General features: G+C 45.5%; 2 protein-coding genes across 2 annotated transcripts in view; both read left to right on the top strand.

The window, feature by feature from the left end:
• Positions 1 to 1,192: 1,192 nt before the first annotated feature.
• Positions 1,193 to 19,970, top strand: part of LOC311117217 (neogenin-like) — a gene marked incomplete at its 5' end in the record, with an annotated part of 75,463 nt that continues 56,685 nt past the window's right edge. Inside the window, 3 exons of the mRNA XM_084192194.1 lie at positions 1,193 to 1,206; positions 2,796 to 2,932; positions 19,605 to 19,759. Coding sequence (XP_084048320.1) covers positions 1,193 to 1,206; positions 2,796 to 2,932; positions 19,605 to 19,759 — 306 coding nt within the window. The remainder of the gene's footprint in view (positions 1,207 to 2,795; positions 2,933 to 19,604; positions 19,760 to 19,970) is intronic.
• Positions 5,219 to 6,715, top strand: LOC311117205 (apoptosis-enhancing nuclease-like; the record flags this gene model as incomplete). Its single annotated transcript, XM_084192183.1, has 1 exon — positions 5,219 to 6,715. One exon carries the CDS (start codon positions 5,219 to 5,221, stop codon positions 5,942 to 5,944), a length of 726 nt encoding a protein of 241 aa, XP_084048309.1. The 3' UTR covers positions 5,945 to 6,715.

The raw sequence follows: 19,970 nt of genomic DNA, 5'->3' as shown, positions 1-19,970 counted from the left end.
CCTCTGTGTCTCTCTCGCTCTCTCTGTGTCTCTCTCGCTCTCTCTGTGTCTCTCTCGCTCTCTCTGTGTCTCTCTCGCTCTCTCTGTGTCTCTCTCGCTCTCTCTGTGTCTCTCTCGCTCTCTCTGTGTCTCTCTCGCTCTCTCTGTGTCTCTCTCGCTCTCTCTGTGTCTCTCTCGCTCTCTCTCTCGCTCTCTCTCGCTCTCTCTCTCTCTCGCTCTCTCGCTCTCTCTCTCTCGCTCTCTCCTCTCTCTCTCTCGCTCTCTCTGTGTCTCTCTCGCTCTCTCTGTGTCTCTCTCGCTCTCTCTCTCTCTCTCTCTCTCTCTCTCTCTCTCTCTCTCTCTCTCTCTCTCTCTCTCTCTGTGTGTCTCTGTCTCTCTCGCTCTCTCTGTGTCTCTCTCTCTCTCCTCTCTCTCTCTCTCTCTCTCTCTCTCTCTCTCTCTCTCTCTCTCTCTCTCTCTGTGTCTCTTTTTTGAAGATGTGGGAGGTGTCAGAGGCCCTGACTGCGGCTAGTGTTCCCCTCTCTTATACAATCTGTTGTCGGTCTGGACTGCCGTGTGTAACTCCCGTCCTGTAGGCTACTCTGCCCAGTTGGCAGCGCACCATAGGGCAGTCGACTGTGCACCGCCAACCAACCAGCCATTCACCTCTGGGAACGTCTCAGCGATAAGCGCACTCACTCTAAACGAGGCTGCTGTCACACTGGGAGCAAAATAATATTAACTTACTGCATTGTGTATTGTTATTTCACAAGTGTTCGTTCAACACTTGCCGCTGGGGCAGTTCCACTAATCTTCTCAACATATGAATGGGTTCAATCATGCCTTTGGCCTCACCAACAGTCTATCCATAGTCAATCCAGGCTCTGAACAAGACGTACCTTTCCCTCAGTCAGCATTGTGATGTCATCCGGACAGCTCTCTGTCTCTCTGTCTCTCTGTCTCTCTGTCTCTCTGTCTCTCTGTCTCTCTGTCTCTCTCTCTCTCTCACACACTTTCCATCTTTCTCTTGAGCTCTTTCCCCCCATCTCTCTCTCGCTTGCTCGCTCTCTCTCAGGATCTCACCAGTGCTGTCCTTCATAACCTATTGATTTCTTCCTACTCCTCTGCCGCATCACAAGTTAAATCAACACTGTTGTCTGAGGCCTGCTACCCTCCTGGCATATTGAGCAGTTCAAAGGACAAGCTCTTTAAGATGGAGGTCACTGGGTTTGTTGGAAGATGAGATGCTACTTTCTGTTTTAGGTTGGGAAAAGGGGTTATTTTGGATGTTCATGTAACCAAATCTCCCTGGCCTGAGGAAATGCATTGATGCTTCCACCTCGTATTGGGCTCTTCTTACCATTCAGTTGTAGGAGAGCCAATGAGATTAGGTTATCTCTATGTTACCATCTTAGTGTGAATATCTTGATGCTGGGTCATCAACAGTATTATAGTGGGCGGGTCACTGTTCATGCTCTTGAATTACAATCACACATTTTAGCTGAACACAAGAGAACTCAAGTAATCATGTATCTACAGTGCCTTCAGAAAGTATTCACACCCTTGATGTTTTCAACATTTTGTTGTGTTACAGCCTGAATTTAAAATTGATTACATTTTGATTTTGTGTCACTGATCGACACACAATTCCCCATAATGTCAAAGTGTAATTTTGTTTGTAGAACATTTTTGAAATAATATTCTTTTTTCAAAGCTGAAATGTCTCGAGTCAAAAAGTATTCAACCACTTTATGGCAAGCCTAAATACGTTCAGGAGTAAACATTTGCTTAACAAATCGGCAAATATATTGCATGTATTCCGTGTTCAATAATAGTGTTTTTTGAATAACTACCCCAGTTCTGTACCCCACACATACAACAATCTGGAAGGTCCCTCAATCGAATAGTGAATTTCAAGCACATATTCAAGCACAAAAACCAGGGAGGTTTTTCAATACCTTGCAAAGAAGGGCTTCGATTGGTAGATGTGTAAAAATAAGTGTTGACTCAGGGGTGTGAATACTTATGTAAATTATATATTTCTGTATTTCATTTTCAATAAATTAGCAAAAATGTCTAAAAACATGTTTTCACTTTGTCGTTATGGGGTATTGCGTGTAGATGCGTGAATCTCCCGAGTGGCGCAGTGGTCTAAGGCACTGCATCGGAGTGCTAGCTGTGCCACTAGAGATCCTGGTTCGAATCCAGGCTCTGTCGTAGCCGGCCGCGACCGGGAGACCCATGGGGCGGCGCACAATTGGCCCAGCGTCGTCCAGGGTAGGGGAGGGAATGGCCGGCAGGGATGTAGCTCAGTTGGTAGAGCATGGCGTTTGCAACGCCAGGGTTGTGGGTTCGATTCCCACGGGGGGCCGGTATGAAAAAAAAAAAGTTTAAAAAAAATATATATAAAAAAAAAGTATGAACTCACTACTGTAAGTCGCTCTGGATAAGAGTGTCTGCTAAATGACAAAAATGTAAATGTAGATGGGTGAGAAAAATAATCAGTTTAATCCATTTTGAATTCAGGCTGTAACACAACAAAATGTGTAATAAGTTCAGAGGTGTGAATACTTTGAAGGCCCTGTATTACGATGGCATGAAAAACAGAGGCCTCGCATAGAGAGTGGCAACTTGTGAATCACATGTGAAACTAGGGTGCCAGCTCGTGTATGATAATCATGCTGCTCAGCCGTTCCTCACTCACACTCTGAGGAAGGCGCTAGCTGAAGCAGTTGTCAAATCTCTGCCGAAATACCTCCTGAAATCTTCAAGTGAATTCTGTAATTTTCCAAGCGCTCTGTTCTTTTGTCTGCCAGTGAGGGGAAGTTGGAGTTGGTGGGAGGAGGCAGCCTGCTGATCTACAACCTGACTGAGGAGGATGCAGGCGTCTACAGCTGTATGGCAGACAACACTAACAACACCATCGAGGCCCAGGCAGAGCTCACCGTACAAGGTACTGCACTGCACTGATTGGCGTACGAAGTCAAACACACATCACTTTTCAAGGGGTACTGGCCTGGGAAAAAAAGTATGTTTCACACACTTAAACGCTCCATCACATACCGTTATTGGTTAGCAATTGGTTTTGATCCAAATGGGTCTTTGAGTGTCAAATCTTAATAGCCACCTACGATATATATATATATTTTAGTACTCGTTCGAACACCCATAGTTAGCCTTTCCCCAGGACGCACACTATTGGTCAGCTCTCGATAGGGTATCGTCGATATACTGTAGATAGACACCACACCATTACATACATTAAGTGTGCATTCCATATAGCATTGTATCAAAACCACCCACCAGAATAGCCTGTTGCTGTACAATGTAGATAGGCCGTATTGTAGTACGTAGCCTAGAGAGAGAGTTGACCGCGGACTGTAGGTAACGTGAACAAACAGGGAGTCAGGGTGTAATCAGAGAAGATAGGAAATCACCCGGGTTATAAGTGTTTCCCGACTCCCACATTTCACACAGGGTAATGAGGTTTGGGCTGTCTGTCCATTCCTGTAACTGAAGGATGGAGAGGGGGAACAACAGGCCCTCCATCGTCTGCCATCTATCTTTTTCACAGACACACCTCTTTCCTCTTTCTCCCCCGTCCTCCTCTCTTTTCTTTCCTTTCTCCTCTGTCCTTCTCTCTTGTTTTTATATTTTCTCCTGTCCTTCTCTTGTTTTTATATTTTCTCCTGTCCTTCTCTTGTCTTTCTTTCCCTCCCTGCCTCTCTCTCTCTCTCTCTTCCCCCATTTTTGTTTCCTCTTCTTTTCTTCCCCTGTTCTCTCTGTGTTGATGTGACTAGGAAGGGTTTAGTGGAATAATCCATATCCCCTGTATTTATCGTTCCCAAAGCGTTACAGAAATAGAATGGGTACACACTTCCTTATTTCTATTCATTTCTTGTCTTCCTCCACAACATCCTGTGTGGCTCAGTTGGTAGAGCATGGCGATTGCAATGCCAGGGTTGTGGGTTCAATTCCCACGGGGACCAGTAGGGGAATGTATGTACTCACGGCTGTAAATCGCTCTGGATAAGTGCGTCTGCTAAAATGACAAAAGATTAATGTTAAAAAAAAAAAACATCCTGGCTCAATTGCGTTGAAATGTTGTGCAGAAGCACAGGTAAAGTGTGACATTCATTGGTTCTCCAGACATTTGGACAAAATAAATGCTAAAAAGGAAATGGATATGGCGCAATTGATGGACATTTCTAGAATAAAAAGTTGAATGTGATGTAGGCTTTGTGGCAGGTTTCTGTACATATTTGTTTCAGATAAATAAACCAGAATTGATGTGACACAATGGAAGACTTTGTCATGATTAGTGTGCTGCTTTTCCCTGTAGAATGATTGAGGGGCCCCACAGCCAGCTGTTGCTTGTCTGTTGAATTGAATTGAACAGTTTGAGGACTGCAGTTGGCTGCTTTGCTTAAGGGGATCGTGCGGTCACACACACACACACACACACACACACACACACACACACACACACACACACACACACTGAATCAAACCAAGACGGATGTGTTCTCCACTCTCCCCAACCACCCACAGCTTGGTTTGATTTCCAAGCTTTGAACCTAGAACTTTGAACAAAGTTTTCAAGTGTTGTTGCTTTGCCGTTGTTTACTCAAAATCTATTCTGAGTCAGTGGCATTGCTTGTCACTCATTTTTAAAGTTAGCTATAACTCCTGAAACAACAGAGTACCCTGGCCTTTGTTTGACATGGCAGATACGGTACAGTCTTGTCTGTGTCTCCTCTGGTTTCACAAGGCTTCACTCCACTTCATTCCCACGGACCAATGGACACAGACACACACACAGACACACACACAGACACACACACAGACACAGTCACACATACACAGTCATACACACACACGGTCACACACACACACACACACACACACACACACACACACACACACACACACTCACACAGTCACACTCACACAAGAGTGTGTGTGTAAGGGACCCAGGGGCCCCCTCTGCTCTGCCAGGGTAGAGGGGCCAGGCTGGGTTGCTGCGCTGCAATGTCTCCCCCTTTATTGGCGCTGGCAGGACAATAAATGAGGCCAGAGGACTCAGCAGGTTTTAATTACAGGGCCTGTGCCATTGTTGCACTGCGGAGGCCTGGGTTGAGGGTTCTTGATTTTAAATGTTCCTCTCGCCAGGACTGAAATGTGTGTGTGCTCGCGTGTGTGTATTTGTCTGTGAGTTCCTGATTTGTTATTTGTTTGCATGTTTGTCACTCTGAGTGAACGATGGGAGGTGGACAGTGGATTTGTGTCTGAGGCCAGCCCTCCAACTAGTGGACGTAGTTCTCCCTGCCACACAATGAGCCCAACCACCGTGGTGGCCATGGACTGCGAGATGGTTGGTACAGGGCCAGGCGGGCGCACTAGTGAATTGGCACGCTGCAGCCTGGTGGATTACCATGGCAACGTCCTGTACGATAAGTACATCCGTCCGTGCCAGGCTGTGACTGACTACAGGACCCGTTGGAGTGGCATCCAGAGGCACCATTTACAGAACGCTCTGCCCTTCCCCAAGGCTAGGACAGAGATACTACGAATACTGGATGGGAAAGTGGTGATCGGTCACGCTCTGTACAATGACTTCCAGGCCTTGGACTTCACCCACCCATGTCACATGATCAGGGACACAAGTGGTATGCGTCTGCTCAGGCGACTGGCTGGCTTCCCCACAAAGCGCTGTGTCTCACTCAAGATCCTGGCCAACAGCCTCCTAAACAGGAAAATACAGGTTGGAAGGAGGGGCCACAGTTCAGTGGAGGACGCTCTCGCTTCCTTGGACCTATATAAACTCGTGGAGGGGGAGTGGGAACAGGATATGCAAGAGAGAATGAGGGACCGAGACACAGGCACTCTCCCAGACCCCGCCACCTCAAACCACTACATGCAGGACCAGTACTGGCCAGAGGACTTGACCAATGACAGCCATTGAGAGAAGCCTGTGTAGGAGGGTTGATGGGGTAGAAGTAGGCCAGGGGTTTTAAGTAAAATGGTCCCAAGTTGGCAAGGGTGATACTAAATTCATCTGATCAGCTAATATTGCACACATACATGCTGGGAGCCACAGTTTCCACAGGGGATAAGGTCATGGCAACACGTCAAGTCGCTCAATGTCAAGAATGGCATCAGGAAAGGGAGTGAACTGTGAAAGGAAGGGATAAATGCAATGACGAGGGATTTATTTTAAGGTATTGCAGCCGTATGTCTTTGTGTGTATGTAGAGCATGTCAAGTTTGACATGGTTAACTTACTACTTGGATAGTTAGAACAATGGCTGGAAGTCTATGGGTATCTGCTAGCTTACTGGCACATACCCATAGACTTCCAGCCGTTGCGCTAACACTAGTTAGCATTGGTTTGCAAAACTACCTATAACTTCCTTCATACTGGACAGAGACATACAATTTTTATCTACGAGTTCATCGGACTCTGGGGAAGTAGATAAAATCCAGAAGTATCCCTTTAACTCACGATTTGTTAAAACTTGCTTGCATGAAATTACACCAGTATCTCCAGATAAGTCGGCAGGTAGCTTAGTGGTTAAGAGCGTTGTGCCAGTAACCGAAAGGTCGCTGGTTCTAATCCCCAAGCCGACTAGGTGAAAAATCTGTCGATGTGCCCTTGAGCAAGGCACTTAACCCTGATTGCTCCTGTAAGTCGCTCTGGATAAGAGCGTCTGCTAAATGACTAAAATGTAAATGTAAATGTTTCAAATCAAATCAAATTTTATTGGCCACATGCGCCGAATACAACAGGTGCAGACATTACAGTGAAATGCTTACTTACAGCCCTTAACCAACAGTGCATTTATTTTTAACAAAAAAGTAAAAATAAAACAACAACAACAAAAAAAGCCAGAAATCTTGCTTGTTTGTAGGTGACCAAATACTTATTTTCCACCATAATTTGCAAATAAATTCATTAAAAATCCTACAATGTGATTTTCTGGAATTTTTTTTCTCATTTTGTCTGTCATAGTTGACGTGTACCTATGATGAAAATTACAGGCCTCTCTCATCTTTTTAAGTGGGAGAACTTGCACAATTGGTGGCTGACTAAATACTTTTTTTCCCCACTGTATAAGCAGGAATCAGGAGGATAGAGTTATGGTCAGATTTGGCAAATGGAGGGTGAGGGAGAGCTTTGTATGCGTCTCTGTGTGTGGAGTAAAGGTGGTCTAGAGTTTTTTTTTCCTCTGGTTGCACATTTAACATGCTGGTAGAAATTAGGTAGAATGGATTTAAGTTTCCCTGCATTAAAGTCCCCGGCCACTAGGAGCGCTGCATCTGGATGAGCGTTTTCCTGTTGATTTATGGCCTTATACAGCTCATTCAGTGCAATCTTAATGCCAGCATTGGTTTGTGGTGGTAAATAGACAGCTATGAAAAATATAGATGAAAACTCTCTTGGTAAATAGTGTGGTCTACAGCTTATCATAAGATACTCTACCTCAGGCGAGCAAAACCTCGAGACTTCCTTAGTATTTGATTTTGTGCACCAGCTGTTGTTTACAAATATACACAGACCGCCACCCCTTGTCTTACCGGAGTCAGCCGTTCTATCCTACCGATGTAGCGTATAGCCCGCTAGCTGTATGTTATCCATGTCGTCGTTCAGCCACGACTCGGTGAAACATAAGATATTACAGTTTTTAATGTCCCGTTGGTAGGATAACCGTAATCTTAGGTCATCCAATTTGTTCTCCAATGATTGAAGATTGGCTAATAGGATTGATGGGAGCGGCAGTTTACTCGCTCGCCGTCGGATCCTTACAAGGCACCCCGACCTACGTCCATGATATCTCCGTCTCTTCCTCATGCGAATGACGGAGATTTGGGCCTTGTCGGGTGTCTGTATGATATCCTTCGCGGCCGCCTCGTTGAAGAAAAAATCTTCGTCCAATACTAGGTGAGTAATCGCTGTCCTGATATCCAGAAGCTCTTTTTGGTTATAAGAGACAATGGCAGAAACATTATGTACAAAATAAATTACAAATAACGCGGAAAAACACACATAATAGTACAATTGGTTAGAGGGCTGTAAAACGGCAGCCATCTTCCCCGGCGCTGTTCATGTCAAACAAATTTTAATATTAGTCAAAGATAACACAAGTAAACACAAAATGCAGTATTGAAATGAAGGTTGTTATTATTAAGGGAAAACAAAATCCAAACCTACATGGCCCTGTGTGAAAAAGTGTTTGCCCCCCCCCCCCCCCCACCCCCCACCCCCCCCGTTATAACACAACTCAACTGTGGTTTATCACACCGGAGTTCAATTCCTCTAGCCACACCCAGGCCTGATTACTGCCACACCTGTTCTCAATCAAGGAATCACTTAAATAGGACCTGCCTGACAAAGTGAAGTAGACCAAAAGATCCTCAAAAGCTAGACATCATGCCGAGATCCAAAGAAATTCAGGAACAAATGAGAAAGAAAGTAATTGAGATCCATCAGTCTGGAAAAGGTTATAAAGCCATTTCTAAAGCTTTGGGACTCGAGCGAACCACAGTGAGAGCCATTATCCACAAATGGCGAAAACATGGAACAGTGGTGAACCTTCCCAGGAGTGGCCGGCCGACCAAAATTACCACAAGAGCGTAGCGACGACTCATCCAAGAGGTCACAAAAGAACCCACAACAATATCCAAAGCTGCAGGCCTCACTTGCCTGAGTTAAGGTCAGTGTTCATGACTCCACCATAAGAAAGAGACTGGGCAAAAATGGCCTGCATGGCAGAGTTCCAAGATGAAAACCACTGCTGAGCAAAAAGAACATTAAGGCTCTTCTCATTTTTGCCAGAAAATATCTTGATGATCCCCAAGACCTTTGGGAAAATACTCTGTGGACTGACGAGACAAAAGTTGAACTTTTTGGAAGGTGTGTGTCCCATTACATCTGGCGTAAAAGTAACACCGCATTTCAGAAAAAGAACATCATACCAACAGTAAAATATGGTGGTGGTAGTGTGATGGTCTGGGCCTGTTTTGCTGCTTCAGGACCTGGAAGACTTGCTGTGATAAATGGAACCATGAATTCTGCTGTCTACCAAAAAATCCTGAAGGAGAATGTCCGGCCATCTGTTCGTGACCTCAAGCTGAAGCGAACTTGGGTTCTGCAGCAGGACAATGATCCAAAACACACCAGCAAGTCCACCTCTGAATGGCTGAAGAAAAACAAAATGAAGACTTTGGAGTGGCCTAGTCAAAGTCATGACCTGAATCCTATTGAGATGCTGTATCATGACCTTAAAAAGGCAGTTCATGCTCGAAAACCCTCCAATGTGGCTGAATTACAACAATTCTGCAAAGATGAGTGGGCCAACATTCCTCCACAGCGCTGTAAAAGACTCATTGCAAGTTATCGCGAACGCTTGATTGCAGTTGTTGCTGCTAAGGGTGGCCCAAACAGTTATTAGGTTGTAGGGGGCAATCACTTTTTCACACAGGGCCATGTGGGTTTGGATTTTGTTTTCCCTTAATAATAACAACCTTCATTTCAAAATTGCATTTTATGTTTACTTGTGTTATCTTTGACTAATATTTAAATTTGTTTGATGACCTGAAACATTTTAAGTGTGACAAACATGCAAACAAATAAGAAATCAGGAAGGGGGCAAACACTTTTTCACACCACTGTATATGTGTCTGGGAGAGATGAAGGGTGGTCAATGTGTGCCTGCTGTGTTCTTCCCATGTGCTCTTAATAGGAAGGACAAGCCTGGGTCCAATACAATTTTAATAGCCGAGGAATATATATTAGAGCTACGAGCTAGCTCAGTGGGGTGTGAGATATGCTTCCTCTTTTGTAGAAATAGATTGAGATGGGAAGCTAGAAGGTGAGACGTGAAGTTTTGTCCACCCAGAGTCCAGAATAGTGGCTGTAAATGGCCCTCTAGAGCTGAGGCAGTGGGAGTCTGATAAGAATCTCTGGCAATCAGAGGGGTTTGAACTGTGACGTATCGCCTTCATGGTCTCTCCCAGTCGGTCGCACCAATGTCATCAACCTGGCATTTTCAGGAAGGAAAAAAAAAAGGTTCCATGAGCTTTGGACAGAGACACATATGGGGAAAGAGAACACCCCTTTTCACTGCTTCATGGGGGGCGTGTGTGTATGCCTGTGTACACGCTCGTACTGTACCTACGTGTGTGTGTGTGTGTGTGTGTATGCAGGTGTGTGTTCCCATGTTAGACAGAAAGCATCTCTCCATGCTCCAGTCTGTTTGTCCTGTGTGTGACAGTGAGGCCCATGTGGTGCTAGTCTCCTGCTAGGGCTCTGGCATGAACACAGCACTCACCAGTGTGTGACGAGTGTTCTTCAGGCGTCAGTGTGTGACGGCTGGGATTCAGCAGGATTGCAGACAACCCCCCCCCTCTGCTCCCTCCCCCTTCTGCCTCAAGGCTGCAGGTGAGGATGTACAAAGCCATTCATCATGTTGGCACTTGTCCTGGTCAGTTTGAACCGTGATTGGACAGTTTTCTCTGTTAACCAATGGAGCGCTTCTAAAAAGCTAGAATAGCTCTTAGCTGGGTGTATAAGATGGCTTGTCTGCAACAGGAACCAAAGCACCATATCTCTATGCACTATTAAACTACATCTACAGAAAACGTATTTAGAAGGTAGAACCACAGAGGTGTCCCCATTTCAAGTATATTGAATGTCAAGAAAATAATTGGACCACATTTGTCAGGAATAAGTTGCACCTTATGCAACGGAAACCCCCACAAAGCTCCAAGACATCTCCCCTACTGTACCTCCGGCTCAGTTAGACTTGATAACAGTTTAAACATTAGATTTCTATTTCAATGCACTCTACTAAGTGATCCCTCTGCGGAGAAATGTAGTTGCTTGTTGCCATGTTAAAGATTGGTATCAAACTTGAACATGGAACATAATTGATTTAGTCATGGGAGGCCTGCATAGTTTTTCTTCTGTTTGCTCTCTTCGCAGCAACCAAAGGCAATTCCCCTATTAACCCTGGGTGAGCACTTTTCATCACTTAATGAACAGTATGTCTAGAAGTGACTGTATTAAAGGAATCGCCTTATTAATGAGTCCCCTTATCTACTTCCCCAGAGTCAGATGAACTTGTGGATACCATTTCTATGTATCTGCGTACGGTTTGAAGGAAGTTGCTAGCGTTAGCGCAATTACTTTTCTGTAGACTTCCAGGCATTGAGCTAACGCTAGTTAGCATTGGCTCGAGAAACTACCCCTTAACTTCCTTCATACTGGACACAGATACATAAAGATGGCATCCAGGAAGTAGATAAAAGGCCTCATTGCCAAAATCCCGAAGTATCCCTTTAAAAGAACAGCACGAGGCCTACATAGTAGTTATCAGGTTGGAGGAGGTGTAGTATTACTGTATCTCCTAGGAAACACAAAGAAAACAATCTGTCTCTACAACTATTATGTTGACGAAGGCTTGTATGTTAAGTGGTACCACATTCGTCACACTTCGGAAAGGAACTATAGGAAACATGTACGTTGTGATGGCTAGCTGGTATTAAACAACAAAAGTATGAAATGATTTTGAGTAGAGCATTGAGGCAGCAAGATCTGATGAATTGATGTGGTATGTAATGTCACACATACTTTATAGCTCAAAGACAAAACATGAACTCAGATGCTAGACGTCAGGGTCATGGACTATTTCAAGTTGTAATGCTGAATACGTGGTGTAAATATTACAGCGCCCCCTAGAGTGCAGATATGGTCGTCAATTGAGCAGGGACAGGGCCCTGTTCCAATACCTAGAAAAATACATCTATCCCTACTGTATGACAGAGGTAAGGGTTCCATTACACAGACACCAACCGTTTCATGTCAGATCATTGATTACTTTACGAAATAAAGGAAGGATGGCAGGAAGGATATTTTCAGAGTATTAGAACAGGGCCTTGGCTTCTGTTTTGTAGGAGTCTGGTCTTTTGACTTGTAACTCTTAGAAGGAAATACCAGCGAGAACTAACTACATTCACAAGCGTAGCCGTCCAATCTTTTGCCATTTCTACCGGCTTCTAGCTTTAGTTTGGGCCATGTTGTTCTTGGACCATCCTAAAAGGCGGTGGGTGTTAGACGTCCCAGGACTGACCCCTCTGTGGTTATTACCCAGAATGCATTCCTTGCTGCTACTGTATGTTTGCCCAGCCGCTGGGAAAACAATGATCAAGCATCTGACTACCGCCGCCTTATATTCTTCCCTCACTGTTTGTTTTGGTTGGGATTTAGACTGAAGCCGTTATCGTGAAAAGAACAGGAGAGCTAATTAGCTCAAGCCCATGCGACGTTCCCCCCTCAGGGTAGAGTACAAACCTCACTGGCCAGGCTGGAGTCATAAAGCTAAATATGTCTAGGGGCTAAGCTAATCAAAAGAGGACCATCAAACTCTCCCAAAACATTTGTTTGGTGTGTAAAACCCTCTAATCCAGATAAGTAAAGAAGAGCGACGGGTCCGCGCTCTAAAATATGTTGTGTAATGTGGCTAAATCATCCAAGTTAAGTATTTTGTCTTTGTGCCTGCCTTGTATCGTGGTCAGAATATTAATGGCTTGAGCGCTAACTATGCTTAGTGTAGATGCTCTTGTACTGAGGGTGCGTTCAGGATTGCAATGTTTTGAGCGTCAACATAAGTGCTTTGGTGTTGACCAGCATAAAAGGCTGAATCCTTTAAAGCTAGAATCCTTAGTTTCTATATACATTTTTGGACTTAAATTAATGATATACCCATTGATTCTTGAAGAATTAGCTTAGTTCAACTGTTGTACCCCATCAGAACCCAACATATAAGCTTGTTTTACTCCGATGTTTGTATATAATGTCAATGTAAACAAACACTGTGTAGCCTCAAAACATGGTTAAACTACTATTTTGATATCATAGATGGTTATTTGAGAGTGGTTACGCTTTGTTTCAATAGAGGTTCTAGCTTTAACAGTTTAAAACATTGTATTTCCCCTGTAGACCACCATGTCTTGATTTGAGTGTTCCAGGACCCCAATACACCACAATTGGTTCAGGTTAACACAGGTTCACAAACCGATCATCATCCTGAACGCAGCTCTGTTCAAAGCACAGTATGTTGCTAAACTCTCTCCCTCACATACTCCTCCAAAAAGCATATTGGGAGGCCATAGAGGGCTTTGTGTTACAAACTGACAGTAAAGATGTATGACCTTCCACTGTCCTCCTAAATAACTAAACTGCAGTCTGACCCGGGAAGGGAAAGCAATAAAGCTTCTACTACTATTACTAATCTAGCTGCTGAAGAAAATAATTTGAGCCCCCTGTGAGAATTGGCCCCGCAGTTTCTCTGACTGCCTGGCAGAATGGAGGGAGGGAGAGGCTGTCGGTCCACTTTCATGCTACATCCATTTACTGTGGGGTCTGGAGAGCACTGGGCTTTCTCTGGCGATGCTGTTTCTGTACTAGAGAGGGAGTGTGACTTGGTGTGTTAGAAGTCTCCTTGTCACAGTCTAGGTCTGGACAGGGATATAGGGAGAGATGATCCTAGAAGGGAATAGAATCAAATAGAAGATGATGAATTTAGACAATGTATTGTTACAATACAATGCTGAGACGTTGGATAAAGGCTTCACACAATGAGATTGATGTACGGATCATTAAAGCATGAACAACATCGATCAGTTGTAAATGTCAGAAATAGATGTTTGTGTATTTTAGTCCTCTAGCTAAACCGGTAGCTGGCAGGGAGAAGGTGGGTATAATCAGTCATAATGTAGTCTTATAATGCTGTCATTACAGTGCTCTGTGTAGTCTGGTCTCTATTGTAAACCAGGAATGTGTTTGTAGGTGTGAACACTATATATAGCCTTGTGTAGGTCTACAATCTTGTCCCTGACATCCTTGGAGAGCTCTTTGGTCTTGGCCATGGTGGAGAGTTTGGAATCTGATTGATTGATTGCTTCTGTGGACAGGTGTCTTTTATACAGGTAACAAGCTGAGATTAGGAGCACTCCCTTTAAGAGTGTGCTCCTAATCTCAGCTCGTTACCTGTATAAAAGACACCTGGGAGCCAGAAATCTTTCTGATTGAGAGGAGGTCAAATACTTATTTTCCTCATTAAAAAGCAAATCAATTTATAACATTTTTGACATGCGTTTTTTCTGGATTTTTGTTGTTGTTATTCTGTCTCTCACTGTTCAAATAAACCTACCATTAAAATTATAGACTGATAATTTATTTCAGTGGGCAAACCAGCAGGGGATCAAATACTTTTTTCACTCACTGTATATTTAGTCGTCTTGTGTTCATTGCTCAGTCAAATAGGTTCCAAATGTCTGAACTCCATTTAGAGGAAATGGTCCATGTCAGCTCAGCGAGTGAAGGAACGAGGGAGGAGAGAGAGAGAGAAAGGAGATAGAAGTCTCTCTGCCAGAGATAATGAGCACGGCAGGGTCCCAGCCTCCCCCAGGACTTGTCACCAGAACACCTCACCAGGGGGCCCCCACACTGCTCAGACACACACACACAGACTTAGACAATGCAGCATGCGCAAACACACAGACACACACACACTGTGAGACGCACACACACACAGATACTGCAATAGACGCACATTGCGGCATAACACACACACACATTGCAGCACACTGCGACAGACATACAAATTCACACACACACATTAAAACATACAGACATACAGACAGGCAAACCAACAAAAACTCAGACACACACATGTACACAGAGAGAACATTTATACTTTATCACACAGCAATGAATAATCTCTTCCCTTTATCACACACACACTCTCTCTCTCTCTCGCTCTCAAACTCACGTACACACTCAGTTGTCCCATCTCAACAACACCACACTGTTAGCAGTAGTCCCATCTCAACAACACCACACTGTTAGCAGTAGTCCCATCTCAACAACACCACACTTGTTAGCAGTAGTCCCATCTCAACAACACCACACTGTTAGCAGTAGTCCCATCTCAACAACACCACACTGTGTTAGCAGTAGTCCCATCTCAACAACACCACACTGTTAGCAGTAGTCCCATCTCAACAACACCACACTGTTAGCAGTAGTCCCATCTCAACAACACCACACTGTGTTAGCAGTAGTCCCATCTCAACAACACCACACTGTGTTAGCAGTAGTCCCATCTCAACAACACCACACTGTTAGCAGTAGTCCCATCTCAACAACACCACACTGTGTTAGCAGTGGTCCCATCTCAACAACACCACACTGTGTTGGCAGTAGTCCCATCTCAACAACACCACACTGTGTTAGCAGTAGTCCCATCTCAACAACACCACACTGTGTTAGCAGTAGTCCCATCTCAACAACACCACACTGTGTTAGCAGTGGTCCCATCTCAACAACACCACACTGTGTTAGCAGTGGTCCCATCTCAACAACACCACACTGTTAGCAGTAGTCCCATCTCAACAACACCACACTGTTAGCAGTAGTCCCATCTCAACAACACCACACTGTTAGCAGTAGTCCCATCTCAACAACACCACACTGTGTTAGCAGTAGTCCCATCTCAACAACACCACACTGTTAGCAGTAGTCCCATCTCAACAACACCACACTGTTAGCAGTAGTCCCATCTCAACAACACCACACTGTGTTAGCAGTGGTCCCATCTCAACAACACCACACTGTGTTGGCAGTAGTCCCATCTCAACAACACCACACTGTGTTAGCAGTAGTCCCATCTCAACAACACCACACTGTGTTAGCAGTAGTCCCATCTCAACAACACCACACTGTGTTAGCAGTGGTCCCATCTCAACAACACCACACTGTGTTAGCAGTGGTCCCATCTCAACAACACCACACTGTTAGCAGTAGTCCCATCTCAACAACACCACACTGTTAGCAGTAGTCCCATCTCAACAACACCACACTGTTAGCAGTAGTCCCATCTCAACAACACCACACTGTGTTAGCAGTGGTCCCATCTCAAACTGTTCCCCAATAAACACTGCACGAAGCAGGCCAATGAGGGGCTGACAACTACACGCTATAAGAACATTATAGCCCTTGTTTAGTGTACAATATGGTGGCTGTACCAGAGGAACATACCATTTCAGATAAGGACATTCATGCTGTTTACAATATACACTATATATACAAAAGTATGTGGACACCCCTTCAGATTAGTGGATTTGGCTATTTCAGCCACACCTGTTGCTGACAGGTGTATCAAATCGAGCACACAGCCATGTAATCTCCATAGAAAAACATTGGCAGTAGAATGGCCTTCCTGAAGAGCTCAGTGACTTTCAACGTGGCACCGTCATAGGATGCCACCTTCCCAACAAGTCAGTTCGTCAAATTTCTGCCCTGCTAGAGATGCCCCGGTCAACTGTAAGTGCTGTTATTTGTGAAGTGGAAACGTCTAGGAGCAACAACGGCTCAGCCGCGAAGTGGTAGGCCACACAAGCTCACAGAACGGGACCGCCAAGTGCTGAAGTGCGTAGTGCGTAAATATTGTCTGTCCTCGGTTGTAACACTCGCTACCGAGTTCCAAACTGCCTCTGGAAGCAACGTCAGCACAAGGACTGTGTGGTGTAAAGCTCGCCGCCATTGGAATCTGGAGCAGTGGAAATGTGTTCTCTGGAGTGATGAATCACGCTTCACCATCTGGCAGTCCGACAGACTAATTTGGGTTTGGCGGATACCAGGAGAACGCTACCTGCCCGAATGCATAGTGCCAACTGTAAAGTTTGGTGGAGAAGGAATAATGGTCTGGGGCTGTTTTTCATGGTTTGTGCTAGGGCCCTTAATTCCAGTGAAGGGAATTCTTAACGCTACAGCATACAATGACATTCTAGACGATACTGTGCTTCCAACTTTGTGGCAACAGTTTGGGGAAGGCCCTTTCCTGTTTCAGCATGACAATGCCCCCATGCACAAAGCGAGGTCCATACAGAAATGGTTTGTCGAGATCGGTGTGGAAGAACTTGACTGGCCTGCACAGAGCCCTGACGTCAACCCCGTCGAACACCTTTGGGATGAATTGGAACGCTGACTGCGAGCCAGGCCTAATCGCCCAACATAAGTGCCGACCTCACTAATGCTCTTATGGCTGAATGGATGTTCCAACATCTAGTGGAAAGCCTTCCCAGAAGAGTGGAGGCTGTTATAGCAACAAAGGGGGGGGGGGGGGGAAACTCCATATTAATGCCAAAGATTTTGGAATGAGATGTTCGACGAGCAGGTGTCCATATACTTTTGGTCATGTAGTGTATATTCCAGTTAGACAACGTGCTGACAGTCAGAACAAGATATATTCCAGTTAGACGATGGGGTGCCAGTCAGAACAATGGCTCATATGGTTGGAGCATGGAGTTTAATTAAAGTTATGGGTAAGACTTACATATACCACGACTGAATATCTGTAGGCTATTAACTGTAAATTGCTCTGGATAAGAGCGCCGGCTAAATGATCATGTCATTATATTATAGAACCGTTACCCTTGCTGATTACGGCATTGAACCCACCCCTCTATTCCCCCAGAGTAGAAAGGACCTTATCCACCCAACTGTTAACCACAATCGGTCTGTGGTCCACATGTGAATGGGATGTTAATGGCATGCTGTTGGAGAGCTGTGAAGGCTGATACATAGGCTTGACACAACGCTACTCGCCAACAACACAGCCATTACACCTCGGTTAGAGGTCACGTCTTATCAGAGCACTGAGCTGGACACACACACACACACACACACACACACTCACACACACTCACACACACACACTCACTCACACACACTCACACACTCACACACACACACTCACTCACACACACTCACACACACACACACACACACACACACACACACACACACACACACACACACACACACACTCACTCACTCACACACACACACACTCTCACACACACACACACACACACACACACACACACACTCACTCGGACACACACACACACACACACACTCACTCGGACACACACACACACACACACACACACTCACTCACTCGGGCACACACACACACACACACACACACTCACACACACACACACACACACACACTCACTCGGGCACACACACACACACACACACACTCACTCACACACACACACACACACACACACACTCTCACTCGGGCACACACACACACACACACTCTCACTCGGGCACACACACAATCCTACACACACACACTCACACACACACACACACACACACTCACACACATAATCCTACACACACAGTCCCCCTCCTCAGAGCCACACTCAAATTACACTGTAAAGGACAAGGCTGAGACGCGGCGCTCTGCATGACCTTGTTACAGGAGAGATGGATGAGGCTATTTATCTCCACAGACGATCAAATAACTTTACCCTGCCCTCATTACCCTGGTCTGGGGAAGAACTCCGTCTGTACACAACGCTCCATAGGATGAGACACAGGGACACTGTAATTATAGGCAGTTGTTTTGAATTACTTTGAGATGCTTTGTTACTAAAGACTACAGGGAAGATGGTGATAGGAAATAGGACGAGGACTTTGCTTTGTATTTTTCTGGTTGGAAAACATGTCTTAAGGATTGCCATTTAGTTAAAGGGTCAGGGGAAGTTGAAGCCAAAACATTTTCTCCCTTCACTGGCAAAGATGGAAAGAGACAGGATGTAGCTGAAATTGGTTTTAATTTGTATATCGTCAGATACATTTGACATGCTTAGTTTTGACTGGATTTAGCTATGAGTCCCTGCATTCTCCCTTCCTCCGTCTCTACCGTCCAAGTTTTCAGTGGAACGTTATGTTCTTTATCTGATTCCATTCGATTTTCCAGTTCTCACTAACTATTCCATCAAGTAGCCTGCAGCTGGGAACACGCTACAGTGTTGTTTAACAGCCTGTTATGGAGCGTTACCCTTCACATTACAAGAGGACAACTGAGAACAGAGTTCTCATATCTAAGTCATAATAGGCAATCTCACATTCAATTATTTCTCAGTAGACAGTTATACACAGACGCGCGCACAGACAGACACCCACCCACACAGAAAGACAGAAACCCACACAGACAGACGAGCACGGACGGACAGGCGCGCGCGGACGAACGGACAGGCGCGCAGACAGACAGACAGGCGCGCAGACAGACAGACAGGCGCGCAGACAGACAGACAGGCGCGCAGACAGACAGACAGGCGCGCAGACAGACAGACAGGCGCGCAGACAGACAGACAGGCGCGCAGACAGACAGACAGGCGCGCAGACAGACAGACAGGCGCGCAGACAGACAGACAGACGCGCAGACAGACAGACAGACGCGCAGACAGACAGACAGACGCGCAGACAGACAGACGCGCAGACAGACAGACAGACGCGCAGACGCACACACACGCAGACGCACACAGACGCACACAGACACACCGACGCACACAGACTCACAGACACACCGACACACACAGACGCACACAGACTCACAGACACACCGACACACACAGACGCACACAGACTCACAGACACACCGACACACACAGACGCACACAGACTCACAGACAGACACACACACAGTCACACGCTGCTTTACACAAACTCTGACCCCCTGCCCCCGTTGTATGTTGCAGTTCCACCTGAGTTCCTGAAGAGGCCGGCCAACATCTACGCCCACGAGTCCATGGACATCATGTTCCAGTGTGAGGTCACAGGCTCCCCGGCCCCCACCGTCAAATGGGTCAAAAACGGAGATGCCGTCATTCCCAGCGACTACTTCAAAATTATTGTGAGTTTGCTGTGGTGTGAAATGTCATTAGGATGCTTGATATAATACCTGTAGTTGAGCTTCTGTTCTTCACTGAGGAGATTCTGCAGTCTGATACCTCTTAACCAATCGCTTTAACACGCAGTACTTCAGCTAGATGCTCAACTGATATTGTCTTTGACTTACGAGTGGCCGGTCAATCACCATATTGACCTCTCACACCGTCTCCACC

This window comes from Coregonus lavaretus (assembly GCF_964263955.1).
Source record: "Coregonus lavaretus genome assembly, contig: HAP1_SCAFFOLD_156, whole genome shotgun sequence".
NCBI classification, from domain to species: domain Eukaryota; kingdom Metazoa; phylum Chordata; class Actinopteri; order Salmoniformes; family Salmonidae; genus Coregonus; species Coregonus lavaretus.
This window is presented reverse-complemented; position numbering and strand designations above follow the sequence as displayed.